The following is a 19041-nucleotide window of genomic DNA, read 5'->3' as shown; positions in this document are numbered from 1 at the left end:
ATTTGACAAATAATTTTCCTTATATATGCAGTCATTTGGTAAAATAACCGATTTTATCTAATATTACACAATTATTTCTTATACTTATATAATTATCGGATTATATATCGAAATTTTATATAAATTTTATAATGATTTCAGGGACTCTGTCCCACGATTACATTAAGTGATTAAGTGATTACCTCCTCGGTATGAGTATACCGGGTGGTCCACTTAAATCAAACACACACATCTTGAATATTTCGTTTATTTTTGACAATACGAAAAAATTTTTACGGTGTCGAGGATCGAGGGGGACACGTTTTAGTCACGTTGTTTTTTTTCTAAGTGGAGGCGTTAAAAAGATATGAAGGTCACCTCCACTTTTTAAAATGGAATTATATAATTTTTTTTAGATAACGTGATTCCTCTAATTATTTTGCATATAAAAGTATTAAGGTAGAGATACTAAAAAACCAATAGTTTTCGAGATATTGTACACTTTATTTTGGTACATATTGACATAAAATGTTAAATAACTCTTAAACTGTTGATTTTTTATTTATCGTACCTTAATACTTTTGTGAACAGAATAATGAGATAAATCAAATGGTGTAAAGAAAACACATAGTTGCGTATTAAAGAATTATCCATTTCGCATACATATATATTTTTAAATGTTTTAACGAATTTATTTGCTCGTAAACCCTTTCTCTCTTTATTATTAGTTTGAAAAACTTAACGAGCCTTCTCACTACATGTTTTAGATCTCTTCTTGCCAGATATGAAAGGTAAGTATATATTACTTAAAAAAAGATTATATTTTGTTAATTTATACTATTCTGTTTATCTTTATTAATCATTGCAATTTAGATCATCAATGTAGATTAATATTATATAATTTCAATTTAACATACTGTTCACCTTTTTCTAATTTTTAGAACTAGAAAGAGACGAAAAGCAAATTGTGAACCGAGATTAAAGTTAATCTACATTGGTGAAAATGGGCATTATTAGAATTTTTAACATTGCAAAAAAAAGCAAGATTACAAGAAAAATAAAATTAATAAAATTTTACTAATCAATTTACAATATTAAAACTTTTTCAATAAATTTATTATATACACTTTAATATGTTTGAAGAATATTTAATTCTATATTAAATACATGACATTTATAAAGAATAATAGTTTAAGTAAGCTCTTTTAAACTTCTTCGTAAATTCCTGTTTCTTAAATATTATTAATTAAAGGTTATCTAACATACTTGTATTTAAATTTTCATCTTACATGTTATTTTGTCGTATGGACAGGTAAATAATTTATTTGTATTAAAATAACCACATACGTTGTGACCGTTGCAAAAAACTGAAAAAATATATGCGGTTTTTTATCCGTTTCGAGCTCATAATTATGTTACGTAATGTGCAACTTTTTACTTTAATTTTATTATATATAATTTTAATAAAAACATTATATAACAGAATAAATAAATAACAGAATCTTATTTAATTAAGTTAAACAAATAGTAAAGGACATACCTTGCCAGTAAGAGAATTATTAATTGAAAAAAAACCAAAAGCGGTAAACTGTAATGACCTAAGCATTATTTGTTGTGTAAATTGATGAATCTGCAAACACATTTTTGTGTTTTTGTTATATACCGAAGTATCGTATCTATAATATATATGTAATATGGGCAAAAAGTTTTTGTACTTAATTTTCTTAGCAATACTAGGTTTCTAATGTTTCTATAATAACATGGCGTATAGAAGAAAGTTTAATACGAGATCTATAATAGAAGTCGTAGCGGTTGTGAAGTTTTAAGTCGCAGAAAATTGTCGATTATTCTTCTTACATTTGTCTGTGATTGGTTAATTTTCTACGACTTAAGACGATCGACTTCTATTGCAGACCCCGCATAAAGAACAAGTTTATTACAATTATGGTCATTATAACGATCATTATGCAATTTTTTGTGTCAATAATTGTCAGAATAGTTTTTTTGTTCCATCGCATTGGAATGGTGTTTGATGATGTTTTGATAATACAGAAAATCAAATTTCTTGTGAAACTTGAATTGGCCAAAATTTAAAGTTAAACTATTTGTAACATTTCGTGAATTTCTGTCCCATTCTTTTTAAGTTTTACAAAAAAAACTTCTCAAAGCACCTATCATGGAATAAATCAAAATAAATTCCGATCATTTCAATTATTCCGTTTTACTCGCAGAAAATACTTAAAAATATAAAAAATAATTGAATAATTTTAATCAGAATCTATTTCGAATAATTCCATAATACGTATTCTATTTTGTTAAAATTCACATTCCATTCGAAGGTACTAAAGATACTACTTCAACAATTATTAATTCAAAAAACTGCATGTGCAATTGAATAGTGACAAAATAATACTAAATATATTTGTTTAACCTTTTATTACACGTCATGCTGTCATAGAAATCTATAGTGTTGCTACATTAATAGAAAAAAATTCAATGTACACATTTTTTGTCCACACCACGTAATTATTTAAATTATATGTGTAAATAATACATTAAATTTATACAAATTTACAATTTATATCTGGTAAATTAATCTCTGTATATAAATATCAATGTTTTACTTTATGAAGAAAGCTGTAATTAAATTTATACAATTATCAACAATATATGAATAGATTTACCTCTTCTCTCATGTCATCGTCAATAATAGACCCTTCAAAGGATTGTATAATTTCAGCGGTTTTATTTGCCTGAAATAAATATTAATGCATAGAATATGATGTGAATTTAAAGTCATGAATAAATCGGACAATACATGTACTATGCACGTTATACATATACATATAAATATTTAAAAGATACATTGGATATACAGAATTTGTATATGATAAGTAATTAATGTATTCTTAAACATATGTTTAACTTAATTCTAAATAATGCGTATATAATTGTGTATTTTATTTTTATCATAAAAACAATTTTTTATACCTCGGTTGATACACTTGTGCAAAGTCCATTTATTAATATAATTTTAATTGAATATATGGACGCCCACAATATCAAGGCAATAATCTTTTCATTATTGGCCAATCGTAAATTGCCAAAATATATGCCATATAAACAGTAAATACTCGATGTCACTATTGTAAAATGAACCGCTAATTCGAGTAAAAGTTGCAGACAGTAAGCACTATTTATTTGTCGTCCTGTTTTTGTAATTTCTAGATGTAAATGCCTTTGAAAAGTATCACTTAATTAACAATTACTTTTTACTAATTACAATTTACTAATTGCTAAACTTTGAGCTTTTAAATACTTACAATTAGGTACTTAAATACTCTACGTAAAAACTATACATATATATTTTGTGTGTATGTGTGTGTGTGTGTGTGTGTGTGTGTGTGTGTGTGTTTTTCATATGAGAAATTGAGACAAAAGAGAAAGGTAATATAAAATAAGTTAAGGTAAGTATAAATTAAAAGGTAATCATAAAATAAACTTAATTTTTAGTAGAAATATTATAATTACACATGTTTCATTATAATTTAATAGATATTATAAGGGAATGCGCAAGAAACGACTAATTGTTAAAATATCATATACTTATTAATTATTTTCACAAAATTTCAAGATGTTTTTTTAATTAATTATAATAAATTAAAATTATTAAAAACGAAAATTATCATTGACCTTACCTTAGCGTCCGAATGAGATGCATTATTTTGTCTTTATGGATTTTATAATTTACCATTATAAATGTAATAGATGTATTTTCGTGCTTATTATAAATCTTGAAAGCTCGTGATTCATTTGCAGAGAGCATTACATTATTGATTAAAATATTTGTCTTTTGAAATCTGGTTAGAGTACATCTGCCGCATTGCAATTTTAATCAGTACTTATAAGTATATAAAAAGGGGCGTGTTATTATTACATTTACTTTCCATTAAAAACAATTTAAAGAAACATTATTATGATCAATAAATATTTTAGAAATCCTATCAATTTTAATACTTTAGATAAATTTCTCACAAGATGCGTGAGTATTTTTTAGGAAATATACTTGCCTGATGAACGAAGAGAAGGAAAGGTCTACTACAGAATTTATCGTAATCGGAAAACAGACGCATATGCAGCTGTAAAGAGGAATCCAGTATCCAGTATCACGACAAAGCCATATGATGTACAAGATGTTTACTGTTAATGTGCACACCGACCAGATAGCCACAAAATGTATAATATTGCGGGATGTTTTCTCATATTCTGTTTTTATGCCCAATGTTTCTAAAGTATGGTCCGCTATACTATTTCTCTTAATTATGTTGTTCATATTCTTTAAATGTCGAAATTTATTAATAGATTAATAAATTAATTTAATTATATAATTATTCGAAATCATAAAATATCATGATATCAAAGGAAAAAGAATCTACGCGCACAAATGTATATACTTAACATTGTCCTATATTTACAAAAAGGATCTAGCAAAGGAAAAAATTCTTTATTAATATATATATTTTAAAATTAGCTCTGTCCAACATTTCTGTAATTCCATTAATATATCTTTCCATAATTTTTATATACTATATCTGTTTCATGAAATTTTTCATGAAATTTACGTTCGTTACGTACCTCTCTCTTGCACCAGAATAGAATTATAGTCAAGACGGCAACTAAGACATGGACTCCCAAAACAAAATGAAATATTATAAACTCATAAGCGAACGCTTGCTGGAAGATATGAAATCCTTTGTAAAATGTGATGAAATATCCTGTCATTATCGAGATGACATAGAAGATACTCAGAAAATATCGTGGACGATTTATGGGTATTTCGAATATTCCCATGCAAAATATACAATTGAGCCATATAATAGGCATAATTGCCTGCTTCAAATTTTTCACCCTCGACATTATTTTAAACCATCCACTATCAATCTAAATTGAAATTTGTATAATTAGTAATAAATGTGTACTTATGTTAAATAATGCTGTGATTAACACTTTATGAATAAATTTAGATTGTTTTTAAATTTTGCATGCAACTGAACAGTTTTTTCAACAGTTTTGAAATTATAAATCATACAAACAATAAACAGATGACTGAAACCGACACTGAAAATTGTTGTTTAACTGTAAGTGTGACCAAGTTGTCGTAAAATATGAGAAAAAACCGTGTTGCACTTGTTCAACGTTTATAAGGACTAAATTTGACTTGCTCGAGATGCGTGTTATTCTTAATGAACTCTACATTGTAGCTAGTTAGCAACTAATAGCTGATAAGAGATCTCGCGTCCTAAATGCACCAGCTTGCGTAAGTCATGCAATTTCACTTATTACACGTGTTTCACACAAATAGTGTATATTGTACACTTTCGATTACTCATTTGATTGTCTATAGCTTGCCTGACTTTTCCTCGCTTCCGAGAAGCATGTTTAACCAGTGGTAATAAATAATTGTAATCTGCAGCATCATTTTTAATACTTTATCATAATATTACATATGATGAAATAATGATACACTTTTTACGATCTCGATTTTAATTAAATTAAATATAAACAAAAAATTTTAGTTTTACTTTTTGAGCTATACTTATGTAAGTTCTATTAATTGTACAGGTTTAATTTACGAAGATAATGACGAAAAACAATACAAATTAACGTATACAAATGGATTAAGTGTAACATTAATTTTATTATCTACAAAATATAATATAATTGTTGTTTATATAAAAAGAAATTATACACACACATATAATTATATAATATATTTCTATTTAATCTGTTTAAATTACTGAATATCATTTATTGACGAAAAACTAATTTATAATGTATAATTTAGTAAAATAGTTCAAATTTTAAGATCCAACATAAACGCAATCGTATTTTTACTTTTTGATTTAACGTTTCTTTTTACTGTTTTTATTAAATATCAATTTTATAAATAGGAAAATTATCTAAGAAAGATATTATATAAGAAAATAATCTAAGAAATTAATTTTTTTAATGATCTGTGAATGCAATTTTAGCTTAATGTTATGACCTATGAAAACTATAATAATGATCTTGCGATAAATGATCTAGTTTGCACTTTATTGATATGATCTAGAATTGTTTTATTAAAACTTTTATTTTAATTGAAAGTTATATTGAAATGTGTTATGCAATTGTATGATATGATATAAACATGATATGATAAAAATAATATCATTAACAGAATTTTCGTATTTCAGAAAAACTACTTTCTACTGTCATTTTAAATGTAATTGTTTTAATTTTTATTTCTAATACTAACTAATCAGCCGATCAACTTATGCAATATTAAACAATACAAATATAAACATATATATGCATATATCCTTTATGGGCGTCGACTATAGTGTGGTTGATGTGGAGTACTCCACACTCGAAATTTTTCCGTGTGTGGAATTTCACACTTGAAAATCCAAAGAATATAAAAATTCTTGATGAAATAATTTAATATAGATATTTAATATGCTCATTAAAAATAAAAGTCGATTAAATAAAATATGAAAAGTCATATGTTTATAACTCGATCGGCGGTTGCCACTTTCCGACTATCAATCTATTTACTAGTATTTTACTAGTGTCCAATGTCTTTACACGCCTAAGAAAAGGATAACTTTTTAAAAGAAGACATAGCTGTAAGAGAAATTGTGTCAAAATATACAAAAATGATAGAACTGCTTACAATTCCGGCAACATTCTGTACTGCGGAAAGATCTTTTTCAGCTCTTAGGAAATTAAAAAAACATATGTACATTCTCAACAAAGATATTTCTATTTTGTTGAATAGTACGGCTGTTATACATATTCATTCGGATATTTTAAAAAATCTGGATTTAGAAGCTGTAATGGACGAATTTATAAGCAGGAACAAATTTCGGAGTTCTACATTTTCGTGTTCAACGCAAGTAATAGAAGTACAAAGTAATAAAAAACGAACATGACAGGATTTTCAAAGTATATACATATATATATGTATCAAAAAGTATATATATGTCATAAATAAATTTATGCGTTTTTAAGAAGTATGTTGCAAATATATATAATACAACTCACCAAGAAGAGGGATCCAATGAAGAGTAATCCAATATACAATAATCCAATATAAACTACACTACACTAATGATTTTACTACACAAATAAAAAGTGAAAAATAACAATAAAATAATAAGAAACTAACACTACACACAAGTTTAATAATAAAATATAAAGGTACCACAAACCATCGTCAGGTTGTGGACCGTAAATAATAGAACCGCGACCACGACCACGACCACGACCACGATCACGATCGCGGCTCGCCTGATCGAGCCGTTCCAAAATAAAGCCAGGACCACGAGTCCTAGGAGGATCTCCAACACGCGGCTCGGGGAGTAATCCGCGCTCCTGATGGACTACAAAAACCAACATACGCCGCGCCGGGGTTGTACGGTCTGGCGGTAGAGCCTCTGGCACGAATTCATCAGGAACCACTATCCTTCTACCAAAAACTGGCTCAATGTCTGGTATAATAGCACGACACATTACGACACGAAACGCAAACGAACGTAACTGAACGAAATGTCCGAGGCTACTGATGAGACAGCGCACATATAAAGTCTTTCCAAGCGAAAAGGGCAAGGGTGTCGACTTGAGGTTTCGCCAAGTGTGGAGATAGAAGTTCGCGCAGGTAAACTGACAATAGAAAAAAAAAAAAAATAAAGTCCTCGCAAAATGTATATACAACCTGCTGTAAGGAATTACTAGTTTTTTTTTAAGACTGTTGTAATTTTTATATTTTTTCCATATGTATTATATATATTTTCATCACGCATGCACGTAATGTGCCCTATACCTTAACACTTTTGCGTCCGGTAAATAGCCAATACCTCAAGCCGTTAAGTTTTTTCTCTAATCCCACTCTTCTGCGCAAAAATGTTGCTGTATAGGGCACATTACGACGAGCACTTGTAATGAAAAATTCTATATGTAGCGAGTGGGGGCATATTTGTTTATAGGTCGCACCCGTCCCGCGCTATAAACAACTATCCTCCACTGTTACACAATGTACTATTATAATTGCTTTTTAATTTTAATTTTAATTTTCTATGTATATAATTTAAGACGGTTGCGTGCGTTATAACGCACCAAATATTTCCATAACATTAAAAATAAATTTTACAAATATTTTGTAAATTCTTTATAAATATTGTCTACTTTCTACTGTCATTTTAAATGTAATTGTTTTAATTTTTATTTCTAATACTAACTAATCAGCCGATCAACTTATGCAATATTAAACAATACAAATATAAACATATATATGCATATATCCTTTATGGGCGTCGACTATAGTGTGGTTGATGTGGAGTACTCCACACTCGAAATTTTTCCGTGTGTGGAATTTCACACTTGAAAATCCAAAGAATATAAAAATTCTTGATGAAATAATTTAATATAGATATTTAATATGCTCATTAAAAATAAAAGTCGATTAAATAAAATATGAAAAGTCATATGTTTATAACTCGATCGGCGGTTGCCACTTTCCGACTATCAATCTATTTACTAGTATTTTACTAGTGTCCAATGTCTTTACACGCCTAAGAAAAGGATAACTTTTTAAAAGAAGACATAGCTGTAAGAGAAATTGTGTCAAAATATACAAAAATGATAGAACTGCTTACAATTCCGGCAACATTCTGTACTGCGGAAAGATCTTTTTCAGCTCTTAGGAAATTAAAAAAACATATGTACATTCTCAACAAAGATATTTCTATTTTGTTGAATAGTACGGCTGTTATACATATTCATTCGGATATTTTAAAAAATCTGGATTTAGAAGCTGTAATGGACGAATTTATAAGCAGGAACAAATTTCGGAGTTCTACATTTTCGTGTTCAACGCAAGTAATAAAAGTACAAAGTAATGAAAAACAAACATGACTAGATTGTCAAAGTATATGCATATATATATATATATGTATCAAAAAGTATATATATATAATATATATATGTCATAAATAAATTTATGCGTTTTGAAGAAGTATGTTGCAAACATATGGAAAAAGTATAAAAATTACAACAGTCTTAAAAAAAACTAGTAATTCCTTACAGCAGATTGTATATACATTTTGCGAGGACTTTATTTTTTTTTTTAGTTGTCAGTTTACCCGCGTGAACTTCTACCTCCACACATAGTGAAACCCCAAGTCAACGCCCTTACATATTATTAAAAAATTCCTAATATATCCCAACATAATCATTAAAAATTATTTTTATTTAGTATTTATTATCAGTACCAATTTTTAAATCGCTCCACTGCACGTTTCCATTGACGCAGTGCATATTTATAATATAATCGCGATTCTTTGTTTGGTTTGAATATTTTGTCCGCTTGATTGAGTTCTAATAGTTCTTCTCTGTCCTTCCAAACTCCTAAAATTATTATATTGAACAATATATTATACATTATCATTGTAAATACAGTTATTCGTATGCAAGCATAACTTTTAATATTCTATTATTATATCTTAAAAGAGGATAAGTTTTCGAATGAACAATACTTCTTTGCATTATACATCTTATCAGAGTTGGGAAAGTTACCTCACGGGTAACTTATTAATAATAAAATAAGTTATTTTTTGTTATAGAAATTGAATACAATTAGTTCGGGTATTTTATTTTTTATACTATATTATATTTTATCATTTGCTTCAATTTTGTATTATGTTTTGTATTATTCACTTTTTGTACTCAATTTTTATAACAAACATATAGGACAATCAACAAAAGTAACTTAAAAAGTATATTTTCCAACTCTGATCTTAATGTTAGACTAAATGAAGTGCAAAATATGTAGAACTTATATAATTTTTCATCAAATTATCTTTATCTATTTAGGATATACATATACAGTATCCCAGAATTCGCTTATACAAAATGTACAATATGATTTTCATTGTGTTAAAAGAAGTAACTTTATTCTCTAGAGTCTAAAAAAATGCATCCAGTAGTTTTTTAGACGGAGCAATTAAAAGTTTGGTGAATGGTCTAAATTATATTTATATATAATCATAGTTTAGGGCAGTACAACACAAAGAACCGCGCGTATCTAAGATATTCTACATAAAAAAATGGTAATATTAATTTTTAATAAATTTTTCTGCTGTAAAATATAAAATGTAGATGAATTATTATAATAATAGAAATTTTTTTTGTACCACATTGTAAACCAGCCAGAAAAGCTACTCCTAAAATGGATATTTCGACAGATATCGGACGCTCCACTTCCAATCCTGTCGAGTCAGCTAACGATTGCATAACAAAATCATTCTTAGTAACTCCACCGTTAACTCTGAAAAATAATATTATATTAAGTTAATACCATATATTATGTATAAATATTATCAATATTAATTTATTAATATTATCAATTATTATCAACGTTATATATTGATATATAAATACAAGTATTACATTAGAAATATCATAATAATAGTTAGAAATTAATAGTACAGTTAAATAAAACATTTCTTTTTCTTTTACAATATAATATTTTTTGTATCATTAATATACAATTCATTAATTATAATTACGCGGATTATAAATAGAATTTTTAAGCACATTATTGTATAATTTTTACTTTATTCTTTGATGAAACGTGAAAGAAGTTTCCTTCCATAAACATTCATAAAGTAGCTGTATCCTGAAAACAAGACTCTCCAATAGAGATCGAATAATGTGCTCTTTTTTTGTGGTGGGCTTCAAACCTAAAAAACCAGTTGCAGCTGCATAATTATTTATAGGCGCCTGAAACAATAAACGATGTATAGTGTAGTAACAAATTTTCGTATGGCTCCATTATTATTCTTTATGTTAATTGTACAATATATCTATATGATTTCTTTTTTTTTCTTAAAGTTATAAAATAAGTAAAAATATTTTTTAAATATCAGTTTAAGTAGAAATTACATAATAATATTTTATACATATTTGTTATTAAAAGGTATAATATAATAGTTACATATATTGTGTCTTTCATTTTTATAGTTAAGAAACATATTTAGAGAAAATAATAAATTTCTTAATTCAATTAAAAAATCGTATATTTTTTTATGTTGAAGAAGTAATTTTATGACATACTTATATACAAATTAATATTAAAAAATATAATTTATTATAATAAAACATACTTGCAGTCCGCTGAATGCGGGGACAAAATATACTCCATCGGTGTCATTAACCGAGTTTGCAGCATCTGATGTTTCCGAAACATTATCTACAATTCCTGCAGTAAACGATAGATAGAAATCAATGTATGTATACATATAACGATATATACATATAAAATTCCTTCAGCGAAATAAAATATTGCTTTCTTCTTTAAAAATTTACATGTAGATATATTGTTTATACAGTGTAAATAAAATGCTTATGTGAACCTCCGCGACTGTTAGTGCGCAAATTGTTTACAAAGCAATAAGGTATAATTTGCAAATAATTAGGATATACTTACTAAATAAAGTCAACTACAGATATATCAATTCTGGATGTAAAACTTTTTTGGTGTGATGATTGTTAAAAATTGACTTCAGTTTGTACTTGACCAATTATCGCAACTTATAAGAACTAAAATCAGAGAAATAAGGCCTCTGTACACGGTCAGTAATACTGTCAATATCAACGAATATTGACAATATTATTGATTGTGTGTGGTTAATATTAATGGATTGACGTAGAATACTGACGATGATTTGGATTTAAGTACATGCTTTTTCCTTAAGATCCATGTCGTCATAGATGATAATATACGTCAAACTGAAGTAAAATATTATCAATATTACCTGATCGTATAAAATTGTAAAAACTAATGCATACTGTCAGTAATACTGATCAGTAATACTGACTCAGTATTACTGACCGTGTAGGGAGGCCTTTAAACTCATCTGCAGTTAACTTTATTTGATGAAAATAAAGTTAACATTCCAATTATTTGCGAATTATGTCCCATCGTTTTTATTTAGCAATTTATGAATAAAGAGTACATTAAACTAATTTTAGTTAAAAAGATTAAAAAACTAATTTTTTACTTAAAAAGATAAATTGTTATCGTATATGTCATAATTAAAATAAATTATCTTAAAAATAAATGAAAATAAAAATTCTTATTATTTGAACTTACAAAAAATATTCATATAATTGAGAAATTTAGTTTTCAAAATCAACAATGTATAAAGCTCTTTATTTATGTCAGACCAGAATATATTTATTATGTTATTGTATAAAGTTACTAATTAAAAAATTTATTTTCTATAAATAAGATTTTTTAATAAAAATTTCTCCTGTACAAATACATTTTACACTTGCAAACAAATGTAAATTATATTATATTGTATAATAATATATTATGTGTGACATATAGGATAATTTAATTTGACTTGTAAATAAATTTATAAATTTGATATACATATAATATTATATGACGTAAAATAAATATATTTTATGATATAACCGAGAAATTGATAAATTACCTATTGATTTAGCCCATTCAATTAATATACCGGTGTCACTTGAAGATCCTTCTACAGTGTATACTAATTCTTTTCCAATTCGCCATCCGACAACTGGATAAAGTCCTACAAAATAATTTTTCAATTTTACTTCTGTTATTCTTTAAATTATGTATATGTCGTAGGAAAATAGTAATTTTAAGAAAATAGCTTTTGACAAAGCTATTGACAAATAAACAAGCAATTTAATAATTTTTTGTGTTAATAAGCTTCTAGTAAGAATATTCTTTATTTGAGTTGACGTAACAATAATAAGTACCTTGAAATTAAAATTTCTGAAATATAAATAATCTATTATAGAAATAATAAGATAATTAACTAAAATATACTAAAAACCTATCCGAACATTGCAAGTTTTAAGAAGCACATGCTATAGATGTATTATTAATGTGAACTTATGGAGATAAAATGAAATAAATATATATTATCAGATATATAAGTCTAATCAATCCAGTTGCTAGTAAACTATTTATTGTTGCGCTTAAACATATATGTTAGTTGAGCAAAATAGTTATAAAACAAATACTAAAATGCATCATGCATGTTTCGCTATGAATACGATTTGTCTAACAGCGGTTTAGTCAAATGCCTATTTGCCTAGGAAAATAACATTTAACTAAGAAAATAACATTTGAAACAGGTGAAAACCATTTGTTCAGGCAGATAACATTTGCCTGGTCAAAAGCTATTTTCCTAAAATTACTATTTGTCTACATATACATTATTTTTAGCAATATGTAATAAAAATTTGCAAAATTACCAGCAATGGATGCGTGTGGTGATTGTCCTGTATTAACGTTCACGAAAGTGCCTGTCCCCATAGTAATTTTGAAATCGCCGGGATTAAAACATCCTGAACCAAATAAAGATGCTGCTTGATCGGCCATCTAATTTATCAAGATTATTAAAATTAAACTCTGAATATTAACTCTGAAATTAATTCATATAATCGTTGTGTTACGAAATTAAACAAGGGTTTGCTCAAAAATATTAAAAAATTTTTCATGTTATTTTTGTACTTACTGAACAACAAATTGGAATTTCAACTCCGAATATGTCTTTGGGAGTAACTCCAAAATAACCTGCTGTATCAACTACTTTTGGAAAAATGTTTTGTGGCAATTTAAAAATACTGAAGAGCCATTTAGCCCATTCCATTGCAAACGGATCATACATACCAGTAGCTGAAGCACTTGAAACATCCATTATATGTTTTCCTATAACACAAATAAACTGAATATTAATCGGTTACATTGATTATAATATAATGAATAAAAATTATAATTATTATTACCGTATTTTTACTGTAAGAAAATATAATTGTTACATATATGACGTTTATCCTATATGTATATTTTATACGGTGTCTGATAATTAATTGTAAAATTCTTGCATAGAGGCAGAATGGATAAATTGAGAAAAAAAGTTTTCTAACATTTTACATTTTTCATATTAGTTAATGAGTTATTAATTGATAAAAATAATCAAATTCGCCCAGTCTACTGCAAAATGCAAGCGCATGGCAAGATACGATCGTCCAGAAAGACGCACGTTCTTGATCGCTATAAGGCACGTTCATATCAATGCGATTTGTAAATAACGTGCCTAGCGACCAAGAACGTGCGTCTCTCTGGACGGTCTTATCTTGCGTTGCGCTTGCATTTGGCGGTAGGCAAATTTGATTATTTAATTATCAGACACCCTGTATACATGTTGCTGTTACATACAACGTTTTATTAAGTTTTATAAGAAAAATATTACTTAACATTACTTTACTGTTATAAGAATTATAGGATACAAATTTTACAGCAAAATGTAAAGTTTTACCTGTTAATTTATATAAGAGCCAACAATCCACACCTCCAAACGCCACCTCTTCATTAGCCACAGCTTCTCGGAGACTTGGTATATTCTGGAGAACCCATACTAACCTTAAAGTCACCTGAGAATTCAAGAAAAGTAAATTAAAATTCTAGACGATCATTATTTAATGAAAAAATCTTGAGAAAGTCTACAAGTTCCATTACAAAATAATAATTTAAATTTGATAAAACGTGACAGTCTAACGTGATCAGATTTAGACAAAAAATTGACTGTTATAGCATTTCAACCTGTTGATTCATAAATTTTAGCACGCTGCCAGCTAAAAATCTTTTTCTTCTTGTGAATATATACAATATCTTCGAGCCTATTCTTAAACATTTCATCGTTATTGATTGATTCCATTCCTTGACTAAAGTAGCCGCTCGTTGATCCTTCCATGTTATAAACCTGTTAAAAGCAACCATAATTATAATATATATTTTGATGCATCCTGTTTAACACAACAATTATAGTTAATTGAATATGTACTGCGTACAAAATCTCATGAATTAATTTTGTAGTTAATAAGTTTAAATCAAAACGTCTTTATCGTTGCGTTTTAGTAGCATTCTTGTACCTGTGATAGTATTTCCCAGTTTTTAAATTCCAAGTAACAAAACTTGCGCGTTGCGATGAAATTCCAATGCAAGTAATATTTTTCGGGTCGATTCCGCTACCTACAATCATAAATAAAGCGAATTAATCAAATTACTGATACAGAAATAGGTTGTAAAATAAAACAAAAATAGACTAAGTATGTGAAGGATATCAGTCATAAGCAGCGGAATCTAAAACTAAGATATATCACTATTTATTTTTTATATCTATTTTTAATTTTTTTTTGTGAACAAAATTGATAAATTATAAATGATGTAATTAAATATTTGAAATATGAGATACCCCCAGAAAGATGCTCGCATGAGTTTTTTAAAAGCAAAAAAAAAATATTTTATTATCAAATCAATATATAAAGAAAAGATTTTATTTGTTGCTATAAAATGCGATTTCAGTAAACCTGAAAATTCAAATTTTATTAAAATAATAATATGAATAACAAGCATTTATTATTTCTTACTTTCGATGCATCCGATTGGCGTTTATCTTAGTTTACAGTGGATATCTTTAGAATAGTTTAAAATATAAAAATAAGGCCTGATACACTTTCGGTGAGTAGCTAAAGGTTCAATTCAAGCCTCAGTACATCATGCAGATTATATTCGATGCTATTGCGTAAAAATTTATTAATCAATAACCTTACATTTACAAATTAAACATGAACATTAAAAGACTATGCGCATTAGCCGTCTTTTATAAGTTTTATATAAGATTTATATAAGATTTATATAAGATTTATATAAGATTTATTTAAGATTTATTTATATGTGATTAGAAAAAATACGATTAATCGCGATTCAATTGAAGCTTTATCTATGCATCTACTGAAAAATATATAAAAAATCAAACTTTTCTGTATTCATCCATTCTAGATGATAGATTATAGAGAATCGAAATTATCCACATCCACGTGTTTTTTAAAAACAATTGATATACTTTAGATATTTTTATATATACTTTTTTCATTACAGCATTTTTAATGGGAGGAGAAATTACAGTTTTTTTTTCTAAAATTGATACATAATACATATGATGCCACATATGAACTTTCTTAAGAAAGAGTTTATTAAATTTTGATGCTCTGCAAAATAAAATATTATTATAATAATAACTTACGATCCAACGTATCCTTCATTACTTTTACTATACTTTGCCATAGTTCATCAGGATCTATCTCCACATAGCCAGGCTTTGGATATATTAAATTTACCTAAATTGAAAAAAGATTTTATTTTTATTTCATTTTATCTTTATTTTTATTTATCTTTATTTATTTATAATTTAGTCATCGATTTAGCCATTATTTAATTTAATAACTTTAAAATTGTAACTTAACATTGATTTTATTTGTTTTTTTCGGAAAAAGATATTAACAAAAATTTTTAATTAAATATATTCTAATTTTTAATTTTTTAATTATGAATACTATAATACTATGTTGTAAAATAATAAAACATTTGCAAAGGTGAGTTTATAAGAATATAGAAAATCAAGAAAAATTTGGACTATCTTTTTAAAAAAAATATTCTAAAACTAATTTTAATATATTATTTACAAATAAATAACTTAAACAAATGTTTTGTTATAAAACGTTATATATATATATATATAAGATAAGTTATTACACATACATAGACTGTTAAAAAAAACAATAACATTTTTTAATACAAAGAAGCTGCAGCATTATTTGTGTAATTATATTTAGAAGTAAAAAATTCTATCATATTATACAAAGTAATTTATAAGAAAATCTGGTTAATAATCGAGCTAAATAAAGGATGTAAAACTTTAAGACATCTATTACATATTTCAGTACGTTTCGTGTGTGTGTAATCACTGATCCTTCTTCAGCATATAATTTAATATCAGTTTGTAATATAAATGAAAATATAAATATAAATAAAAAGCAATTCAGTATGTGTGAAATAAAAAATATTCTATTATCGATAACAATGAAAATAAAACTTTTGATGATTAAATCGATGTTTAACGTTTACATAAGTAAATACAATCTGCTATGTTGTGACCTTATTAATCTGCAGAAGAATTACACTGTAATAACTTGTGACCTTGAAAGAATTATGTTCTTCCATTCACTTTTTTCTTCACCTGCTTTTTATACGTGCTACTGTGTGAAATAACATTTTATATACTTCTTAAAAAACTGCTATCAGTTTATGCTAAATAAATATATATTTTTTCTCCGACGTATATGCATTTTCATAGATCTATTTATATTTGGCGTAGAATATATTATCGTTTCATGATAATTTGAAAATAAATATAAAATATAAAGCGGGGCTATTTTGTTCATTTCACAATATTGTTTATGTTTTTAAGCAACATGAACATTTATAGATTATATTTATACTCTTAAGAAGCAATATCATGATTGTGTATAAAATATATGTAGTATAAATAGATTACTATGCCAAAAGATATTCGAAATTGGTTCTCTCTCTACCTTAGCAAGACTTTACCACTTAAAAGAGATGATTTTTTATCTCTGACGGGAAATTAATTCTGTTATTATTTATATTGATTTATTATGTTATGCATAAAAAATTCTTTACAAAATTTTTTACAAATGTTACAAAAGGCATTGCTATTGACTGCGTTCAGCAGAAAAAGTAGTTTTGCAACTGTTGTAAAATTCTTCAATACTATTGATTTTTATTTTTGATTTTTTATTTATATGTGTAAATTATATTGAAGAATTTCAAAACAGTTGCATATAAAACTGCTTTTTCTACTGAACGCAATGATGTATGGTAAAAAAAGAAAATGAATGCGCGTGTGATTTCTTTATCCATTTATTATGTAACGATGTATTATAACAACTGAGATTAACATAAAAACAAATTAGGCTTGCTCATTTTTTAAACCGTGAATTACTGATAAGAAATTAAAAATGATTGATTTGGTATTAATTTTAATTTATCAATTTTGTTATCAACGTCATTGAAATATAGCTTTTACTAATTTTCGTGTATGTAAAATACAGTAATTTATAAAATGTATTATGTACCTAGAATAACATGAGCATCAGAGAGAGAGAGAGAGAGAGAGAGACAGAGAAACTTTGTACATTACTATAATTTAAAATCAAAATAAAACAAAAACCGAAACAAAAATACATAATTATATAAAGTTGAGGAAAAAGTCTTTTTTACATATATGTAAAAGGATCTTTGTTTTACAATATTTTCGTTAAAAATAAACGAAAAAATAATTTTAAAAACGAGCAGTGCAACCATCATTCATATGGGATCAAGTTCATAAAATATGTTATTGCGTGTGTATGAATATGTAATTTAATGACAAAATTTTAATTTGAAATTATTGGGTTGGGAAAAGTCGTTTTATATATGTATGTAAAAGGACCTTTCCCCAATTCATCATTTGTTGCGAAATTTTCGTTGCAATTATACCATAGATGGAGCAAAGTTTCACCTTTAAAAATCTGTTTTTTTAATTACTGTATGATGATTTTTAATGGAATTATGAGCAATTAAAATCAGAATGCTCTTTTCCTTAACTCACGAATAACTCAAGAACAAAAAGTAGGGACATTTTTATAAAACAATTTTGTAGGGAAAGCTTCAAGCTTTTACAATAGGTATAATTCATCATCCGACTTTTTGTAGGGAATTAATTGCAACAAACCTTTTCTGTTGAAGAAGCTACTGTGATTGCTTTTTCATTCAGGATGTGAAACTGTATTGTAGTGGTACCAACATCGAGTGCCGCGACGTATCTCATGATAATAGCTCACTCTTTTTCAGTGTCAATTCGAAAATTCTACCTCGATTTATTCACGCGTATTTACGCATTCACATTCGACTCGATTGTTATCTTACACTGAATCGCGGCGCTTTGCATGGACAGATATCGATTAATACTTGCAGTGTAACATTTTCACTAAGTATTATAAACCAGGAAATAAACGTTACGAAGAAATAAATTGCAATAAAAAGAAAAATAATGACGCCACCAGTATTTG

The 19041-nt window shown here is 26.7% G+C and overlaps 1 protein-coding gene across 1 annotated transcript; it reads right to left on the bottom strand.

The window, feature by feature from the left end:
• Positions 1-9115: 9115 nt before the first annotated feature.
• On the bottom strand, positions 9116-18800 carry LOC108780235 (putative glycerol kinase 5). Its single transcript, XM_018547871.1, has 12 exons — positions 18705-18800; positions 16155-16248; positions 15001-15100; positions 14672-14831; positions 14388-14502; positions 13584-13777; positions 13321-13447; positions 12522-12626; positions 11184-11278; positions 10634-10800; positions 10212-10345; positions 9116-9426 (listed from the first exon to the last, which is right to left on the bottom strand). The coding sequence occupies exons 1-12, from the start codon at positions 18798-18800 to the stop codon at positions 9284-9286; spliced, it is 1530 nt and encodes a 509-aa protein (XP_018403373.1). The 3' UTR covers positions 9116-9283.
• Between the last annotated feature and the right edge of the window lie 241 nt (positions 18801-19041).

Source organism: Cyphomyrmex costatus, unplaced genomic scaffold (genome assembly GCF_001594065.2).
Source record: "Cyphomyrmex costatus isolate MS0001 unplaced genomic scaffold, Ccosl1.0 scaffold69, whole genome shotgun sequence".
In the NCBI taxonomy this organism is placed as follows: domain Eukaryota; kingdom Metazoa; phylum Arthropoda; class Insecta; order Hymenoptera; family Formicidae; genus Cyphomyrmex; species Cyphomyrmex costatus.
The sequence above is the reverse complement of the archived record's forward strand: the minus strand, read 5'-3'. Positions and strand labels throughout refer to the sequence as shown.

Bases quoted from the DNA above. Each gene is read 5' to 3' on its own strand.
- LOC108780235 (XM_018547871.1), bottom strand. From the start codon at position 18,800: ATGAGATACGTCGCGGCACTCGATGTTGGTACCACTACAATACAGTTT. The intron at 11,279-12,521 runs GTAATTTATCAA...CGTTTACTGCAG, and splicing joins TGAATGGGCTAAATCAATAG to GAATTGTAGATAATGTTTCG. The intron at 10,801-11,183 runs GTATGTTTTATT...TTATTGTTTCAG, and splicing joins CCGCATTCAGCGGACTGCAA to GCGCCTATAAATAATTATGC.